Below are 18,208 nucleotides of genomic sequence, written 5' to 3'. Positions count from 1 at the left end.
TTCAATTTGTAACTGACAAAATATTTGAACAAGTGATTTCTTCTTGTTTTAAAACCACTGTGAATTACAAAGTCTGACAATATTAAAGTCAAAACTAATAAAAAAAAAGTTTTAGGTTAATGGGTTATGCTTTCTATTCGCTTTCTACTGCATTTCATACATATTTTTTGATTTCATTAAAAAAATTCCGATTTATTCATTACATCTCATTGCCGATACTGAAAAGAATTATTCACCCACTTTCATAACTAAACCCATTTAATGTTAAATGGTTGAAAAAATTCAAGCTTGTTCATGTTTGTGTCTTTCTTCTTTTTATTTTCATAAGAAATTCTGCAACAGGCCAAAGTACAGACTGTTTAACAACATAATATGCCTGTCATTCATTGTTGAACAATCTTTTCAAATTGATTTTGTGGAAACTGCATACAAAAATGTGCATACATTATATACACAAGGTCAAGGTTGTTTCCAACAATAATATAACCCGTGTATATTCAATTACCTATCTCATTGCCCATTAAAGTCACCATGAAAAAAAAATTGAAAATCATTTCAACACCTATCATTTCCTGATTAAAATCAGCCTAATTTGAAATCGGCACAGACTTGCGCTATCATTCAAAACATCTTGATAAGCTTATGATGAAAAAGGCGAAAAACTATTCACTACTTCAAGATGAAGACAATAAAGCTATTCACTGTCATCTGGCAACAAAAAAAAATTGGACACCAGTCTCATTTACATGGGAGATTAGTCGACTTTAAGCTTGACAAATGGTTCTCAACGCGTACAATTAGTGATGACCAACAATGGCTCCCTGTGTTGCCATGACTTACATAACAAACTATCCACTACTATTATTGACGTCTGCTAAAAACGGTGGCGATATAATTATCTTTTGTGGGAGGTTGTGACAAAGCAACATCATACAGTGTGATAACAAAAGGTTTGATGCTGGCATAAGATCACTTCACAATCATAACACTGCCATAAACGGACAAAAGACACCATTAGGGAAGGTAAACAAATGGTGTCGGTCAACTTTTTGTGATGCAAACACAGCTAGATAAACGGAAATGACCACATCATTCTGCTGTATCAATGTTTACTTAAATTTATGGCAACAGCTTTGATGGACTGAATAGATCCATCAACTTCATACGTAACAGTCTAATGACTTTCCTCACATCTTTCGAATAGCGACAAATATATGAAACCCCAATTTTTAAAGAATCAGTGTTAATCATTTTAGTTACTTCAAAATTACTGAAATATTACTTTCTTTGTCACTCGAAATCTTTTTTTTTTGTACTATAAAAGTAGGAAAAAGCCACAGAAAGTCATTTTTATCAGCAAGAATTTTTAGCCAAACATTCGGCAACCTGTCCTTAATAATTTTCTCCCCGTCTTAACCTTCAACTTAATTGTAAGCATAGTGATTACAGTTTTTCAGGAACAGAGTATAATGATTATGATTTCTCCATGGCAACTTTAAAATCTTTGATCGCAGCCAGTCACCATAAAATTAGAGGTACAGCTGGCCATCGACATATGGGTGGATGTATCTTAGTATCACCATAGCCTTCCTTCAATTTTAAGGGATTTAAACCAACCCTTTATATTAGGACTAAATTTACACATTAAAATTTCGTTATATTAATTTTCCTCTTTCTAAATATATCATATTATATACATGCCATTTTTTTTTTGCGTATATTTCATTTCCTTTCATACGAGCATAAAATTCAACATAAATAAAAGGGGCTTAAGAGTTTTTAGCAATTATATGTTTTACACTTGTAAATACCAGCCATTGTTACAATAGAGAGCTACATAAAAGTCAATTGTCTGCCTTTATTCGTACACTATAGCCTCAAAGAGCCCTCTCCGTTCTATTATGTCGCTAAATAATTTCGGTAACATTATTGTTTGGTTATTTTATGCGTTAGTTAAAGTAAATAGCCAGATATGACTAAACAAACATACAACACAAGAGCATTACAGTTTGTAACGTGTGTCACAATACGACCTTTTGTAACGCGCGATGAATATTTTATGAAAACGTGAATTAGCACTGGACCCCCTTTCAAACATGAACATATGCTGTAGTAGTTGTAAATCCCAGGCAAAATGTATAGAATAAAAACTGAACATAAAACAGTGTGGTTTTGAAGAAAACGTGGCTTCGGCAACTCATGTAGAAAGTGTTTTAAAACTGCACAAAATCTGTCACCAGATGCCATACCAGGGTTAAATCTTCAGTCCATAAAAGAACAAAGGCCACTGGAAAACGTAACTTGTTTTTTTTTGGTTATGTTTCAATACGTTAAAATTAATAATAACAGAGTTCCGAACTAGCCTCAAGAACTTTTTCGAGACAAAAGTGCACTTAAGTTCAAGTTTGTGCACTCCATATAGACTAACTGCAGGTGTAAATGGATATTTTTTTTCAACTTATCACATTAAATGTGGGAAAACCCTACATAAGATAATCCAGTAAGTGTATTTTATCTATAGTTGAAATTATTCTGTAAAAATTTCATCATGTGGCTTTTTATAGAAAATAAACGTTTAACCCAGAAGCTAATAAAACTGCAAAAAAAATTTCATAACAAAATAATTCAGAAATTATCTATCATTACAAAAAATCCTTTCACAAACAAAAACATTTCTTAGAATTATCTTCAGAATCTTATAGAGCACTTTTTGTTTCCCTTTTCCCAACAGAATCTTATTATCTAAACTTTTTTTTCCAATTCCTTTGTAGTTTTTTATTTTTCACTAATTTTATCTGCTGCTGAAAACATTTAGCGCTAGTATAAAACTACTATTGTTCAAAACATTTTTTTTCTTTCTTTAAATATTTACAGTTCAAGCCTGCATGGCTGATAAGCCTAAAGAAGTGACTTCTTTAAAGAAACATACTTCAACCTTTGTATTAAATATAATCTTAATTTAGAACCTGACTTTTTATTTCCATTCGCAACTTTCATGCAGCTAATCTCGGCTAAAGAAATTTTTTAATTTACTACCTTTTACTAACATGAATTTTATTTTGGTACACTCAAGACTGTTAATCGTTCAATTCACCTTAGGTGACACTGAAAAATCAATTTATAAACACCCCCATATGATCGTTAATAAAGCACTAGATTAAAGGAATTCATGTTTCAGAAATCAATTGAAAAGTGAAGTGTTTTGGTAGCCGGCTTTTCCTCATTTCAGTTCATTCCCTAGATTTATTTTATAGCTTTATTTTATTGCTTTCTCATAATTTCAGCATGGAAATATGTCACCAAAGTCGATGCAGTATGATTTTTTTTCTTCTCGATTTTGGATTTTCCGAGATTTTATTTTTTTTCAGCAGTGAAGTAGTAGTAGTATTGGTTTGTAATACTTCTTGGAACGGATAAATGGGTCAAATAATCAATGTAGTGTATCGACTATGGGTTTTTAGAAGACGGCAACAACATGGGCCATAATCAATACAGCAATAAACATGATTACGATTAAATAGCTCTCAAAAGATTTGCAAATTCAATAATTGTGAATGAATGAATGAATCAAAATATAGGGCCATACTAGTTCATAGTAAGAATGCTGCAACAAACACGCGTAGAATCAAGCATCGTCAACAAGCCGTAAATCAAGATATGTGCCATCTTATATATTCTATGATCCAGAACCTACCCCCTAATTTTTTGCATATTGATATACATATTGGAATATCATGATCATAACAAGCCAATTAAATCGGGTCAGAATTAATACTGTATATTTTCCCCGAGATTAATGTAGCAGCCCTATTCTTGGATTCTTACATAGAGTCTTTTTTATCATATGAAATTTTACGAAATAAAACTCTTAAACGTGACAGATAGAACCTATGTCTGAATTACACAACATTTCGAAATAGGGCAGTTACGATTGAGTCTACGAGACAGCTTTTCCCCTTCACAACTGTATCATTACAATATTGAAGATGAATCGTCTAAACACATTTTGTCTATGAACTATAATCGAAAAAGATTGAGACATTTATTTGAACCTAAATTTTCTGCAATTTTCTATAAAAAAAAGATTGCGCTCTGATTAAAGTAGGCTTTCTCCAAAGGGATGTTGTGCATTGAAGATGTTATCAATTTTTCTTCCCCCATTTATTTTTATGTCATTAGGGAAAAGAACCAAAACAGTGTTGTTCAATCCAAGTCGAAATGTTTCTATACCATAGCCGTTGACATTCAGCCCGGGAAAGGAATAATCCTCTTTTATTATTTAGCCGAGAAAAATAAAAATTGAACGAAAATCAATTTCCTGTGTTTTTTGTACGCAATTCTAACATGAAAAGCTCTAATGAAATACCTGCATTATTTTAGCATTACTCATGCCCGTGTTATAATCTGATCTATGATTATTATGGAAGCCCACAGTCGGTCCCCGTCCTTTGAGCCACTATAATCAAGCTCGGCAAGTTTCCTGTCTCGTTAATTATTCTGCCTGAACAAAGAACTACGTACATTCGTCCAAGTAACTTGGAACACACAGAAAAAAAATAATTTAGCACCTAATGCTAAAGTCATGTAATTACAATATTTATCTTGGTAAAGTTAATCATGTTTTGACACTGACTCAAACAGTTGTGCTAGTTAATGCAAAAAACATTCCTTGTATGGGCAGAACTACTTTTTTTTCCCCTTGTCTTCAAATTCATGCGTTTTCCTTGGTTTTTTTCTCTCCAAATTCCAACTAAATGAGCTTAAACCATGATTAAAATCACTATTCAAAAGGCTTCATGGTACTGGTAATATCAGCCTAGTTCTTCCATTATTTTTCAAATAGCTAATGCCTGAAAAAGTGTTAAATTGTACTAGGAATCAACTTCGTGTCACCATAGTAACCATTACCTGCGCCTAATACCTCTCGATCATGTACAATAACAGGGTAAATAGAAAATTGCTCATTTATATGTCAACTCAAATTGTTTATTCTTCCAGCTGAGGAAAATCAGGATTTCCTCAATTTTCAGACCGCTGCAGTCAATTGGGGACTATTTAAGGAATTGATTCTACCCTCAATTACAGTGATTAGGCATAAATGCTCCTTAAAGAATTTATCAGACACTGTTTTCTCTGAACGGTTTTCTAAAGAGTTTATGCTTAAAACCAATCTTTTTTACAGTGTACTTCCCACACTCTATCCCCTCCCTTTAATACAAATTTCTTCAATTTTTCGTCAAAATCTAGCTTTATCATGGGTATGTATGAATTATCGCATAATACATAAAATCAGCTAATTTCTTATTTATATTAAGAATTAGCGTTATCTGCTCGTGCATGCCTAATCAGTACAAATCCACGATGAAATAACAATTTTCCGCACATCCTTAAGATATGAAAATTCGGAGGGACGACCACCTTGTGTACGATGAAGTACCCCTATCTTTCAACAATGTATACCGAAAGTGACATTAAAGAAGAAGCCGTTATCTGCATTCTGCAGGACGGCGTGAATTTGATCCACGTCCCCGGTGTTAATACTTTGCCTGCTTGACGACGCATGCATCTGGTAAACAAGATCGTAATATTCAACAAATCAACATATGGTTAAGGGCTTAAGTCTCAGAGCTGATTACAGAAAATTTTCATCAGGCCGCTTATACTCTGATAGTCTAACATTTGGCTACGTTTGTTTTAAGTTTGAGGCAGTTAAACAAAGGACTAAGCGATAAAGCTCCCCGCTTCATGACAGATCATACCAAGTCTGGACATTAAAGCTAAAAAAATCTGTTTGACTTCTGTTACATGTCCGAGAACTGATTTTGATTGAAAGAAAGAATGAATTTTACTTCAGCTAATCCTTTTTTCATGATTTAATTTTTTGTTTTTGCATACATATTTTTTCTCTCCATACAACAGATAAAGTTAATTAATTTTAATGATTAAACTACCTCATACTTAAAATTTTAATTTAACAGGTTTTTTCTTAGTGCAATAACTGAAAATTTCAAAAAAGTAGTGCAGTATCCTAGGGCCTAATAAATGACTGGCCCTCTAAGCAGGTGAAAATTTTGAAATCTGCCACCTAATAACAATAGGCGATGAAAAGATTTCAATATTACCCTTATCAAATAATTAACGTTTATCATTGACAAAATAGTGATAAATGGCCAATAGAAAATTGTGTGTTAGCGTGCGCCTCGATACACGAGTCCCTCTATAGGAAGAAAATTTACTTAAAGCAATTTCTTTACAGTATTTCAACTTAACATAAGAGATAGGATCCTACTACTTTTTTTTAAAGAGAAAACCAAACTATGTGCTGTCTTTATAAAAATAGCCCAAAGGCATGTTAAATTTATTGTTATTAAAATTGTTTCTACAGAAAAAGAAACCGTTGGTAAACATGTTTAAACATAATTTTGTTTATATTGCCACCTTTTAGTCATACAAACATTTTTAACATACTTCTTAATCATAAGCCTTAGAATATAAGTAATGTTCAAGATCCTCTCAACTTTTCAAAGAAAAACAATACGTTTTTTGTTTCCATAAAAATATGAACCTTTTTCCCATAAAAATGTAAAAAAAAATGTGAAGATGTGAAGAAAGAAGGGTAAAAGTATATAAGATCATGAAGTAATCTATATTCACACAACAAATATTGTACAAGATCTTAATCAAAATGCAAATAAAAACATAAATACTGAACAGGTAAAATGAAAATGATGAAATAAATACCAAAAAAATAAAAATAAATAAATAAGAAACACATAAAAAAGTAAAAAAACGTAACTAAAAATTTCGTTTTTTAACTTAAATGATAAGAAAACGTAGTCTTACATCCGAGAGTCGATCCGTTGGAGATGACGGAGTTTGCTGGACTTCCTGGATCGCTGTCAATTTCATATTTCACTTCTATTTTCACATCATTTGGATAAGGTACACCATCACTCCACCCATCTAAAATTTAGCACGGACACAATAGTTCAGTTACTCTTTTTTTCTACCTTTTCTTTTTTTTTAAACAAGCCCAAAATCATTATTAACATATGAAACATGCAGTCTTGGGATTTTAGCCCACCCCTTTCGTTCATTTAAGTACTTTTCAGTTACAAAATCTTGGTGGAAATCTAGCTTTAATTTATCTAACTCGTACTTTAAATTCCGAGAAATAAAATTCGATAGGAATGAAAACAAAAGAAACTTTAAAATTAAAATGGTGTATAATACCAGCAAAGAATATATTTTGTTTACAATGAAAATGACAAATATTTTTTTTCTTACAAAAAGTGTATCACTTTTTTGCAAAGTCATTCTTGTTTATTTGTTTCATTTTTCCCCCCTCCTGGATATTTCCATATCACATTCAGCCAAATTCAACTAAAAATAAATATATTTCATATTTCCCACCATCCATTCCCCATCTAAAATGTCTTAAAATGTATAAAACTTATTGGATAAGTTCTGTATTTTTTACTGGCACATAGCTTTTTTATACTTCAATATGACTTTACAAGATTTAAAACCAGAATTACGAAAAATAAAGATATATAACTATATAAATATCTGAGAGATAGAAAGAACAAAGAGATAGAGGTTAGTACAACTGAAAATGTAATGAAAAGAAAAAATAAACGACACAGGTACTGATTACATAAACAAGCAGTTAATCAACTCAAAACACATGCAAAATTTTAGTTTAGTACATATCTAAAGCGTTATCTATAAACACAATTAGTTCACACAGACACACATATATACATAAGTTAAGCTTCTAGATGAGGGGAGGTCGGGTGGGGGTGGTGAATAAATGCAGATGATTTCTTAACCTCATTTTCAAACCAGCAGTTAAAAAAACTTCTTCTATACAAAAATATAGACGTATCAGAATTTTAGTGCATATATGTACTATTTTTTTTTACATAAGCATGAAACTTATAGTAAAATAGGAAAAATATAGCTAAAAATTTATGTCTTTGTAACAAAAATATAAATTTATAAATCTCAACTTTTAACTTCTTTCCCTTCATAACCAATACAGGAAAAAAGCTAGAAAAAGACCCCATTCTCCATGATTTTTGTACATTCTTTTCATGAAATTACAAAATACTCCCCAATTTATGAAGAAAAAAAATTTGTCTTGAATTGCGTATCTTTTGTGTACGTCAAAAAAGGACTGTTTTGTTAAAATTCACAAAGTAGATCATTTCTTTTGGACCTATTCAAAATATTTACGTATTTCAACGCTCTGTCCGAACATGTTTGCTTTATATACTATTTCCTATACAAAAGCTATACAATAGACCAAAACATTTTATGAATTGACTGATGAATATTCTTTTAATTCAAGTTCAATCATAACCCTATTTTCTTAAATAAAAACCACCATGTGAAAAACTACCTTGTTCAAGTCGTAAAACATTTTGAAATTTAAATTTTACACATAAAAAACTCTGATCACTAGAGCGTATCCGTAATTTCAGAGCATTAAGCCGTTTTTGACGAGCTTGAATATGACAGACGACACGTGCTGTTTCAACCAAGGAGAAATGTAACCCGTATTTTGTTGCCTCGAAACACAAAACGAAGTTTTCTTTGTTCTTCAGCCCCCCTTTTCTCAAAAATGTGTCCAAATTACCATAAATATTTCTCATGGGTTTTTATTTGTAATTTTCTTGTATGTGTTCATATTTTACATGGAAACCTTTATTTTTTTTGGCATATTTCAATTCAATAACAATAAAAGGTTAATTATGAATTAATTTAAGATGGTTAACTGCATTCCACATAATCATGCATTATTAAAATAGACTCAGATGTAAATTATACAAACAAACCACACCGGTAGGGTGTTCATGACAGAACGTTTTCAAATTTTATGTACAAAGAGTAGGGCATTATCAGTGATATCAAATCTATGAAAATTTAATTTCACAATGTCGTCCCTAGACTAATTGGTAAATTAAATATAGATGACCCTAGGGGCCTTGTTCATTCAGAAAGGTACAAAGTGGACATGCAAAACCGAAATAGCTAACAGATGTTCAGCTGTCACATGAACTACAACTTTTTGTCCACTACCTTTTCCATTTCCAAATATGCTCATTAAAAAATGTTTCATGTATTTTCTGTTATTAACTTAATTATTTCATCTGGTCAAAAAAAGATTTCTATTTTTATTCTACTGTTCATGTTGTCTTATAAAACCAAAACAAAAACAATATCTTTAACTCAATAATAATATTACCACCAAAAAAATTCATCATTCAGTTACTTAATAAATTTCCACACAACAGCATAATGCTCAATTTAGAGTGTCTAGGCCTGACACAAGGAACACTTTTCCATGTTTTTCTATGACAGGATAATAATCTCTCAGCCCATAGGATAATAATTGCTCTGCCTATTATTAATAACCCAGCATTAATATCCAGCTACCCTAAACCTTAATGTGCCTTGTGTAAGTGCTATGCCTGGTGCCCATTTTGATGGGGTTATATCCAATGAAACTCATGTCCCCCAAACAACTGCCTTAATTACCCTGCATATTATCATCCTCAAAGACAAAAATTCGCAAATTCACCCCTTTCATGCGACGTTCTGTGCGAGACACTGCCGAGAATAGGCAATAGTCCCCTGTTTTTTAAAGAGACTTCGGTATTAAATGCTAGCAGTCAACCAAATCTAGTTTGTAATGGATAGTGTCATGGGGTTATTTTATAGCTGAACTTTCCAATTACTTTCTATAAATGGAAAACATGATAAATTCTAAAGTGCCATTTAACACTGTGATAAATCTTGATAACAATTAACATGGAATTTTTTTACAAGTATATTACACTTTTACAGGGCCTATTTTCAGCATTTTATAGATAAATAATCATTGTCAACAGTCATGACAACCTCTGTTAGTGACATGCTGAAAAAAAAACCCATGATGATTATGTGAAAAAAAAATTAACATACAAGTTCTGGTTGCCATGGTTTCCAAAGTCACTCACTACACTCAGTGTGATGTGACACTAACATGTTTTCAATGTAAAATAAATCTGTTCTACATGATTCTAGCACTTGTGTTGTTTGTTGTCCCTCCATTATAAAAACAAGCATATATACATGTAGTAATATTTTTATTTATAACTATTGAAAATTGAAATTCTAGTAAAAAAAATCGAATTCTTAATCAAAATTTGATAACAGCTTCAATATTAATTTGTTTTAGACTTCCTTTTTCATAAGTACAACTATGTTACGATACTGGACAGGAAAATTTTTCAAAGTAAATTTCAAATCCATTTTTAATTCTCCTAAATGTTTACCATGTCTTTAAATCCTGAGATATTTGAGAGAAAATTTATTGACCATAGAGATTGTTGTGACCAAAGTTTTATAGTTTTATCAATGAAAGAAATGGTAGTCCAATAACTCAATATTTCGGTTCAATACTACGAAGTTTCTCCTACTAATGCCAGTGTCCTCGGGTGCAATCTTTTCTGATATTTCAGAGGCAATGTCGGTGTACACTGCTATCAAAGAGCATGTTAAAATCATTAACAATGTCATGATGGTGTAAATAAAGTGCATTCGGAGCAGTTAAACACACTACGGGGAGTATTAAACAAAATCACAACAGCACTCTGTTCTGTTATGCCAGGATAAGGCACCTTAAAAAAATATGTTTAATCCACAAGCGCCAGGAGGGTAGAAAAAACAATTCCATCTTACAATCTACTTGAAGCATGAACGTTAAGAAGTGAATATTTTTATCCTGGCACCAACCTGAGACTACATGTGTTAAGTTTTGTTAGAAGGCTCGTGCCAAGTGCAAGGTTTCACCAGATTTACCTTGAAAAACGAGAACCATGTACATTATATACAAAATGCATCAGTAGAACTCACGAGAGAGAAAATTGAGGTATTTAAAAGGCTGGAGTTAATTACGACCTAGGTAAGAACTGATGCATGTTTATAACGTATGTAAAATTACTCTGTGAATTAACTTCAAAACTAGGTGTATGATAAAAAGCCTTACATCAAAGCCAAACAAAAAATGTAATCCAATTTCATTAATCTTTTGACCGATTTCAATGGACAAATATCTGTTTTAGTCGTTTTTTTCTTCTCTCATTTACAACAGCACTTTATGCAAGACAACAGAATGTATACTAAAATTAACTTTCATGATACTCTTATTAAAAACTTTCAATTATTTCAAGATAAGCACTTTTCCTGTAAAACTGGTGATGTTATAAACAATGGTTGAATAAAATGATTAGTATCAGTAGAGGGTTATTTGTATGAGTACAGGTGGTCGGTCATCCATGATTAGTATCCAATCTTTGCTAATGAACATACATACATGTTTTGGTTAGTAGATTTGACTTCTAGGTTTGCTTTATATATATTATATATAAATATATATATATTAATCAGAAATAGAGATGAATTAGTAACAAAGTGCTCTTAGCATATAAGTGCTAAGAGCAAGAGAAAATGTACGGACAGACAAGACATATAAAACATACTGTATGGATTGTAGTCCTCACCTTGGCCCTCAGGTTCTTGGGGTTGTAAACAGGCTGTAAACGAAGGAATAAATGGTGAATTTGGCATTAATAATCAAGAGCAAAGTATTATAACATATATATCACACACACATATCTGGTAACTCTACAAAAAAACTTTTAGTGTAAAATATTGCTTAAATCATTTTAAATTTAATATTCTTTAGACTTGTCCTAACAAAGACTGCTTAGTTGTTGTTCTATACTGAATATCAAATTTTATGTAGAAATTTTTAAATGAACAAAAAATCCAAAGTTAATTTTTTTTGTTAAAGATTCTCATAAAAACCAACAAGGTTCACAAAGCATACTAAACAAACTATGCAGCATCTGCACAACATCCAGCCTGCACTTGAAACATGAAAAACTAGTCTAAAGCTAAAACACAGAATAAAGAATGAGACAAAATGCACACAATGGACAATTTTGTATCCCAATGAAAGAATGACAAATTCATCATATAAATTCTTCAATTCTTTGATACACTGTGTATACCACAGAAATGATAAATTTTTGATTCCTGATTAAATGATAGCTGATATAACCAAATGAAATATTTTGACTATGACAAAAATAATAAGTAGGGTGAAAAAAAAAAGAGTAGAAACTTGATGAATGACCTTGATTACCTGCCAGTCGCAGGGCAGACATTCGCTGGAATTCGGGCTCCTGCAACCATTTCCACATTCGTCGGAATGTTTCTCTCCCTGACTTAAGCTTACTCCATGGCTTTGGATTTCTCAATAGATCACTAAGTGTTCCTTGACTTCTACATAACACTCTTTGTGCAAACACTGCCTGGGGTATACTGTATCTTTTAAGTTCACTGCTAATCCTTTGTGCTAGTTCTTTAGTGTTTATTTCCTCCACTTCTTTACCATTTTGATCCAGCCCCTGATGCTGAGGGCTTCCACTGTGCATGCTATGTGGGGAGGTACTTTCCATACCCGTTGATGGGCTCAAATGGAGCCCATTTGCACTCTGCATCATTGGAATGGGTGAATCACACTGTTTAATTTTCATGGGTGAATGTATTCGGGACGGTGCTGATACAAGATTCTGTTGATAAGGATCATAAGCTGTAGAATGATTTGGTGACAAAATTGGTTTCATTTCAACTCCTGATTTTGGTGATGGCACACCATTTTGTCCAACATTATAAGTATAACCAACACCAATTGACTGATTTGAATATCCATTTACCTGTCCCACCATGGAAACCATGGGTAATGACACTGGTGTCATAGTGTTCATCATTTTGTCGTAACTGTATGTGTTTAAATTCATAACATTATCCATTCCTGGTATTCCATTTATCGCGTTATTCATAAGTTGAAAGTTGTTCTGATTCTGTAGAAATTTATCCGACACTGTAGAAATAGGTGGTAGAGGTTGAAGCGGCGTAAGTGTAGCATAGTTGTTTGGGCTGTAACTCGGACTCATTCTTCCATTCAATGTTTGGTATGTAAGATCCCCCATCTGAGATCGGTATTCATGTGAGTCAATCATACTGACTGGAATGACTATGTCCGAACGCGTAATAGAAGCAGGGGAGTCGATCTCCCCGCTAGTTAATTCCGAACTAGGTAACTCTCCACTAGGTGTTGACTCTCCGACACCTGGACTAACACTGGCACTATCAACACTACCAGGGTCCACAAATTCCTGCTTAGGTGTAACTGTGAACTCGTCCTCGCTGACGGTCTGACTCGAAGTGATCGGAGTTGTCGAGGAATCGTTAATTTGTTGATCGGTTAGTTCACCCATGTTTTCCATCGTCATTCTACAATCAACAAGCGATCGAACAACAAAGAATGATAAACTGTCAAATGTAGTAACCTTTGGTAGCGAATTCTGGTTGGTTATTTCGATCCAAAGGGGCTATTACGTACGATTAGAACTCTGTAGATAAACGATTCGGCCAACCTCCATGTTTAGACAGCTGTGACCTGCGCGAAAACGCACTGCGCATCGCATAATTAATGTTATTGGGCATGCGCAGTCCAGTTTCAAACAACATGAAAGGAACCGGTAGCCACATGTTCATAACTTTGTGAAAACAATCTTCTACTTTGAAATTGTAGTGGATTTTTTTTATATGAAAGAGAACAATTGATGTGCATTAATTCATCAAAATGAAAATAAATCGTTCTTAAATTCTTGCATTATTTTTCAAACTTTGACAAATTAAATTGAATAAAAAGCACCTTGCTCCTAATTAATTAAATTAATTGATACTAATTGTCAATTAGTGTATATGGAAGTTCTAAAATGATTAACATATTGAAATCACTTTGATATGAAGTGGATGATTTGTTTGCTTTAAGCGCAAATACGTTAATATATAATTATTGTAATGTGTGCAGAATATATATTGTTATAATCTGGAACTTTTTTGTCTATATAAAAAGTTTATTATTTTATTAAATACATTTGTATGTTGCGCCCAAATGGCTAACATTTAAAAATGTTTTAATAAACTCATTTTTGTTTTCCTTTTTGTATTAGGTATGATACAATTTGTTATGTACGTAGGTAAAACTGTTAGTCCATCCATTAATTTATATTTGATAAATTTTGTTTAAATATGCATTGTTATGTGTTTCATCAGTACCATGTCTTTCTATTTCTTTTTTTTTCTTGTCTTTTAATTATGTTTTTTCTTACTTTTCTGAATTATTTTGGTAATTTTGATTTGTATAGTTTGTACAAGCTTATTGTTTGAAGTTAAAGGTGCCTAAAATTTGACAGGCCTGTTTGAAATGCGACTTCATCACCTTTGACATGTTAACATTTGTAACCGTTAGATATTGTTCACACCTCAACGCCGAATGTAGTCCTCATCATGTATGTCAGGTGTCCTTGTTAGCGAACAATGCGGCACGCGCCACTGTGCAAAGATCACAACATCTGTTTGTATATTTAATTGGCCTTTAACCCCGCCCCCTAGCACCTTCTGCATTCCCGCAGGGAGGTGATAATGCAATCTACTTAGCTATTGTTATCGCTATGTACACAAGTTTCTCTGTAGTTTTGCAATTTCTAACGGTTGATGTAATTATACATCTGTTCGATAATTTCTCCGGCCATTTGTTGCTTTTGTAACGGTCATTAATGTTGCAAATGAAGCTGAATCAATATTTAATAATAAAATCTAGGAGGTTTGAATTAAGTAGCACAAAGACCATTTACTGTTATTTGATAAATATTTTAATAATTGTCGGTCGCCAAAGGTCTTGACTTCCATGGCCGGACTCCTGATTGTGGTACATGTTTTTAGTTGAGTCACTTAAACCTCTTTAACTCACTTAATGATACCGCTTCTATCAAAGCCAATATTATTTACAACCGCAATTAGTGTAGTAACTACAGGAACACATAAAATACCCTAACAAATTCATATCTTTTAAAATAATAGAAAGAATAACAAACATCAAGTATGTATTTCATCAAAATATTATTTATTTTTGAACGCATTTTTTCAATGACTGCATTGGCATTTTCAAGATGGCGACACTCAGACGAAATCGTGAAACTTTTGTGTTTATGAGTGGTGACAGCTTTATTTCATCAAACAAGTGGTATTTTTGAATTTCTATTGATGTAGACTTAGATTGGACATTGTTCTGTGTGACCATTAAGTTCTGATGTAATGACACTATTTATTTTCTCAGAAAACATCGAAATTTCAATGTAAACAAACTTCTTCTACGGTAAATAGATGTCACACGTGTTTTCACAGTTTATTGGTAGGCGTACAAAGTTGATTGCCGGGTCGATCATACTTGATCGATTTTCACTTTGAGTGACATGCCTTCAAGTATCATGGGAATAATATGAAATTAGGCAAAGCCTATGAACGGGGAAGTCGTTAAAAAATTCCTTTCATTCTTTCCGTTTTAAAATTGTCATTCGGTATTACATGCACCGCTTCCGTTTTCACTCGGAACACTCGACGTTTATTATTTATCCGAAAAGTTGAGATTTGTTCCGTTATCGGAATACCACGCCTTTTATCATTGAGTTACATTGTAAATGGCAGCGCCCGAGTAGAACTGACACTGAAAATTTCATTGATAGGTATAGAATTCTATATATTTTTGAAATGTTTTTTATTTGATTTTCTTTTAAATATACACGTGTAGTCTATAGCCGGGCAAGCCAAAGCCCGGACCCGCTTCGCGGGCCCGGTCTTTGACTTCCCCGTATGAAAAAATCTATTGACTCCTCCCCAGAGACTATCCTACAGCATAGATTTCTGTGGGAATATAGAATTTAGTATTGATATGGTATCAAAGAATCTTAAGCGTTTATCTTAACTACAGTAAGTTCAGATTTATGATGTAAATGCAATGTAAACTTGCTTTACATTCAGATTTTATTGAAAAAAAAAGTAAAACAATACACTATGTATACATGAAGAGTGAGACATTTTAAAGGTCTAATAGCCCAATATATAGTTTAAAAACAGAATTTAAAAAAAACAACAGAATTTACACTAGGTATTAATTAACAATTTACAAAATTATATATGGTTTTATTGATTTCATCTGTTATGTTTAAACTGTGATTTTTTTTCATTTAAAATTTGAATGAGATATATTTAACCTTTTTCTTTTACACTCTTTTTTATGTTTATATATTGTTAATTCTAATTAATAACGCTAAAGCAGATAAATAAAATATGTTACAAATTAGATAATAAGGGGTACAGTCCTTTAAAAAATATTTCAAACCAACTGATTTTAAACATTTATTTACTAAACTGATTGAAATATTTATTTTGAAAATAAAGTAAAAAAAAAACTCTTCATCAAGTTCATGCAGTGGATACAACAGACTAAACATGTTTATCTGTTATTCATTTCAATTGAAATTCAATATGTCCTTCCTACCAATAAACCGTATGTAGTTTTGATATGTAGCGATAATAAGTTGAAAAGTTTTGCTGTTTTAGGGGCATCCATGTCCGAATGGTTAAGGTTGTTGACTTCAAACCACTTGCCCTTCACTGCTGCTTGTTCGAATCCTGGCAGGGACTTTGGATTCTTTCATGTGTGGAAGCTATCAAGCTAGCTTACAGAATTACAGTGGTTCTACTCATGTGCGCTGTTGTGCCTGAAAATAATGCACATAAAGGCACCTGAGATCTTCCTCCACCAGTAGATCTGTCTCAAAGATCTCTGCTGTGTTGGTGCAACCAAACCAAAAAAACGCTGCTTTTTACTGAAGAATATGAAATTATTAATGTTCTAGAATCTTTTTAATTTTTCACAGAAGCCTCTTTTCTTCATTCCTTTATTGACATGTTTTAATTATTTAAAAATTGCATGATCAGCTATATGCTGTTGCTGAAAATAAAACAGATGTTATCTTTCTAGATAAACAGAATGATGACTAAGTATTAAGGGTGATGAGCATTTAAAGATATATTATGTTCAAATTTGATATAAAGATACTGATAATTCCTTAACAGTCTCTTGACTTTATAAATATAAAATAAAATTTTTTTGACTTCATACAAAATAGATAAGTTATGTTTAAAATTCTACACACTATAGGTGGTCAACTGGCAGTTTTTTAAGGAAGGGCCAACTTTACTTGGCCCAAAATAGGGAACGCAGCTTCCCATACATTGTTTTATTCAAATCAGACATATTCAGTAAGAATTTCATAGATTTCAATAAATTTCGGTGATTAGAATATTTTACTTAGTATATCTTTAATAATCACGTGTATTCTTGGATCTTTTTGACCTTTATTGCACATATAATCATTAGGACTGTGTATCAGTCAGAATGATCGATACAATATATTTATCCATACAAAATGATCAATATTATGTTAATGTTATGAGAAAATAAATAAAAATTATTCAACTTGTGTCAATGCAACATGATCTATTTAACAATGTGATTAAATTTGTTGTTGTACTAGGAAGGAATGATTTTTTTTTTGCTGAATGTGATGTTTGGGATCACAACTCTGTCATCATATTCATGTATCTTATCTCCGAAAGATATGATACGAAATTAGGCAAAGCCTATGAACGTGGAAGTAGGTTAAAAAAGTGTTCATTTTTTCGTTTTAAAGGTGTCATTCTTAATTTTATGTGCCGATGCTTCTGTTTTCACTCAGAACACTCGATGATTATTATTAACCAGAAAAGTTATGATTGTTCCCTTATAAAGTCACTTAATTTTTTTCGTTTTTAAGGTGTCATTCTTAATTTTATGTGCTGATGCTTCTGTTTTCACTCAGAACACTCGATGATTATTATTAACCGGAAAAGTTATGATTGTTCCCTTATACGAATACATTGCCTATTATCATTGAGTTACATTGAAAATGGCGGCGCCTTACTTGAATTTGTTTATGTTTGATTTCAGTTTAAATATACACATGTAGTATATAGCCAGGCACACCAAAGCCCGGGACTGCAATGCCTTTGATTTCCCCGTATAAAGACTGGCAAATTAATGATAAAATTTTTTCACTTTGACTCTCTGTTCTATTGCTTTTACATTAACTTAATGCATAATTCATTTTACACATGTTTTTTCTTTTCAATTACTTTGAATTTTGTTTTTCTTCATATATGAAAGTTTCACGTTTACTCTGTATTTTTTTTTAAAAAATCC

The 18,208-nt window shown here is 32.2% G+C and overlaps 2 protein-coding genes across 21 annotated transcripts in view; one reads left to right on the top strand and one right to left on the bottom strand.

The window, feature by feature from the left end:
* LOC132731733 (hepatocyte nuclear factor 6-like) overlaps positions 1-13,536 on the bottom strand; it is a 39,295-nt gene extending 25,759 nt beyond the window's left edge. For 5 of the 19 annotated variants that reach the window (XM_060717961.1, XM_060717962.1, XM_060717977.1 and 2 more), the window contains exons 1-3: positions 12,188-13,536; positions 11,529-11,582; positions 6,844-6,963 (exon numbers count right to left, since the gene is read on the bottom strand). In XM_060717961.1, coding sequence (XP_060573944.1) covers positions 6,844-6,963; positions 11,529-11,582; positions 12,188-13,349 — 1,336 coding nt within the window. In that variant the 5' untranslated portion in view covers positions 13,350-13,536. The remainder of the gene's footprint in view (positions 1-6,843; positions 6,964-11,528; positions 11,583-12,187) is intronic. The other 14 variants (XM_060717964.1, XM_060717965.1, XM_060717978.1 and 11 more) reach the window with 7 other exon arrangements.
* A 1,492-nt stretch (positions 13,537-15,028) lies between these two features.
* The window catches only part of LOC132731735 (tRNA (guanine-N(7)-)-methyltransferase non-catalytic subunit wdr4-like), an 81,590-nt gene continuing 78,410 nt past the window's right edge, over positions 15,029-18,208 (top strand). For both annotated transcript variants that reach the window (XM_060717982.1, XM_060717981.1), the window contains exon 1: positions 15,029-15,148. In XM_060717982.1, coding sequence (XP_060573965.1) covers positions 15,075-15,148 — 74 coding nt within the window. In that variant the 5' untranslated portion in view covers positions 15,029-15,074. The remainder of the gene's footprint in view (positions 15,149-18,208) is intronic.

Source organism: Ruditapes philippinarum, unplaced genomic scaffold, assembly GCF_026571515.1.
Source record: "Ruditapes philippinarum isolate M1 unplaced genomic scaffold, ASM2657151v2 ctg767_1_1_1_1, whole genome shotgun sequence".
Classification (NCBI taxonomy): domain Eukaryota; kingdom Metazoa; phylum Mollusca; class Bivalvia; order Venerida; family Veneridae; genus Ruditapes; species Ruditapes philippinarum.
The sequence above is the reverse complement of the archived record's forward strand: the minus strand, read 5'-3'. Positions and strand labels throughout refer to the sequence as shown.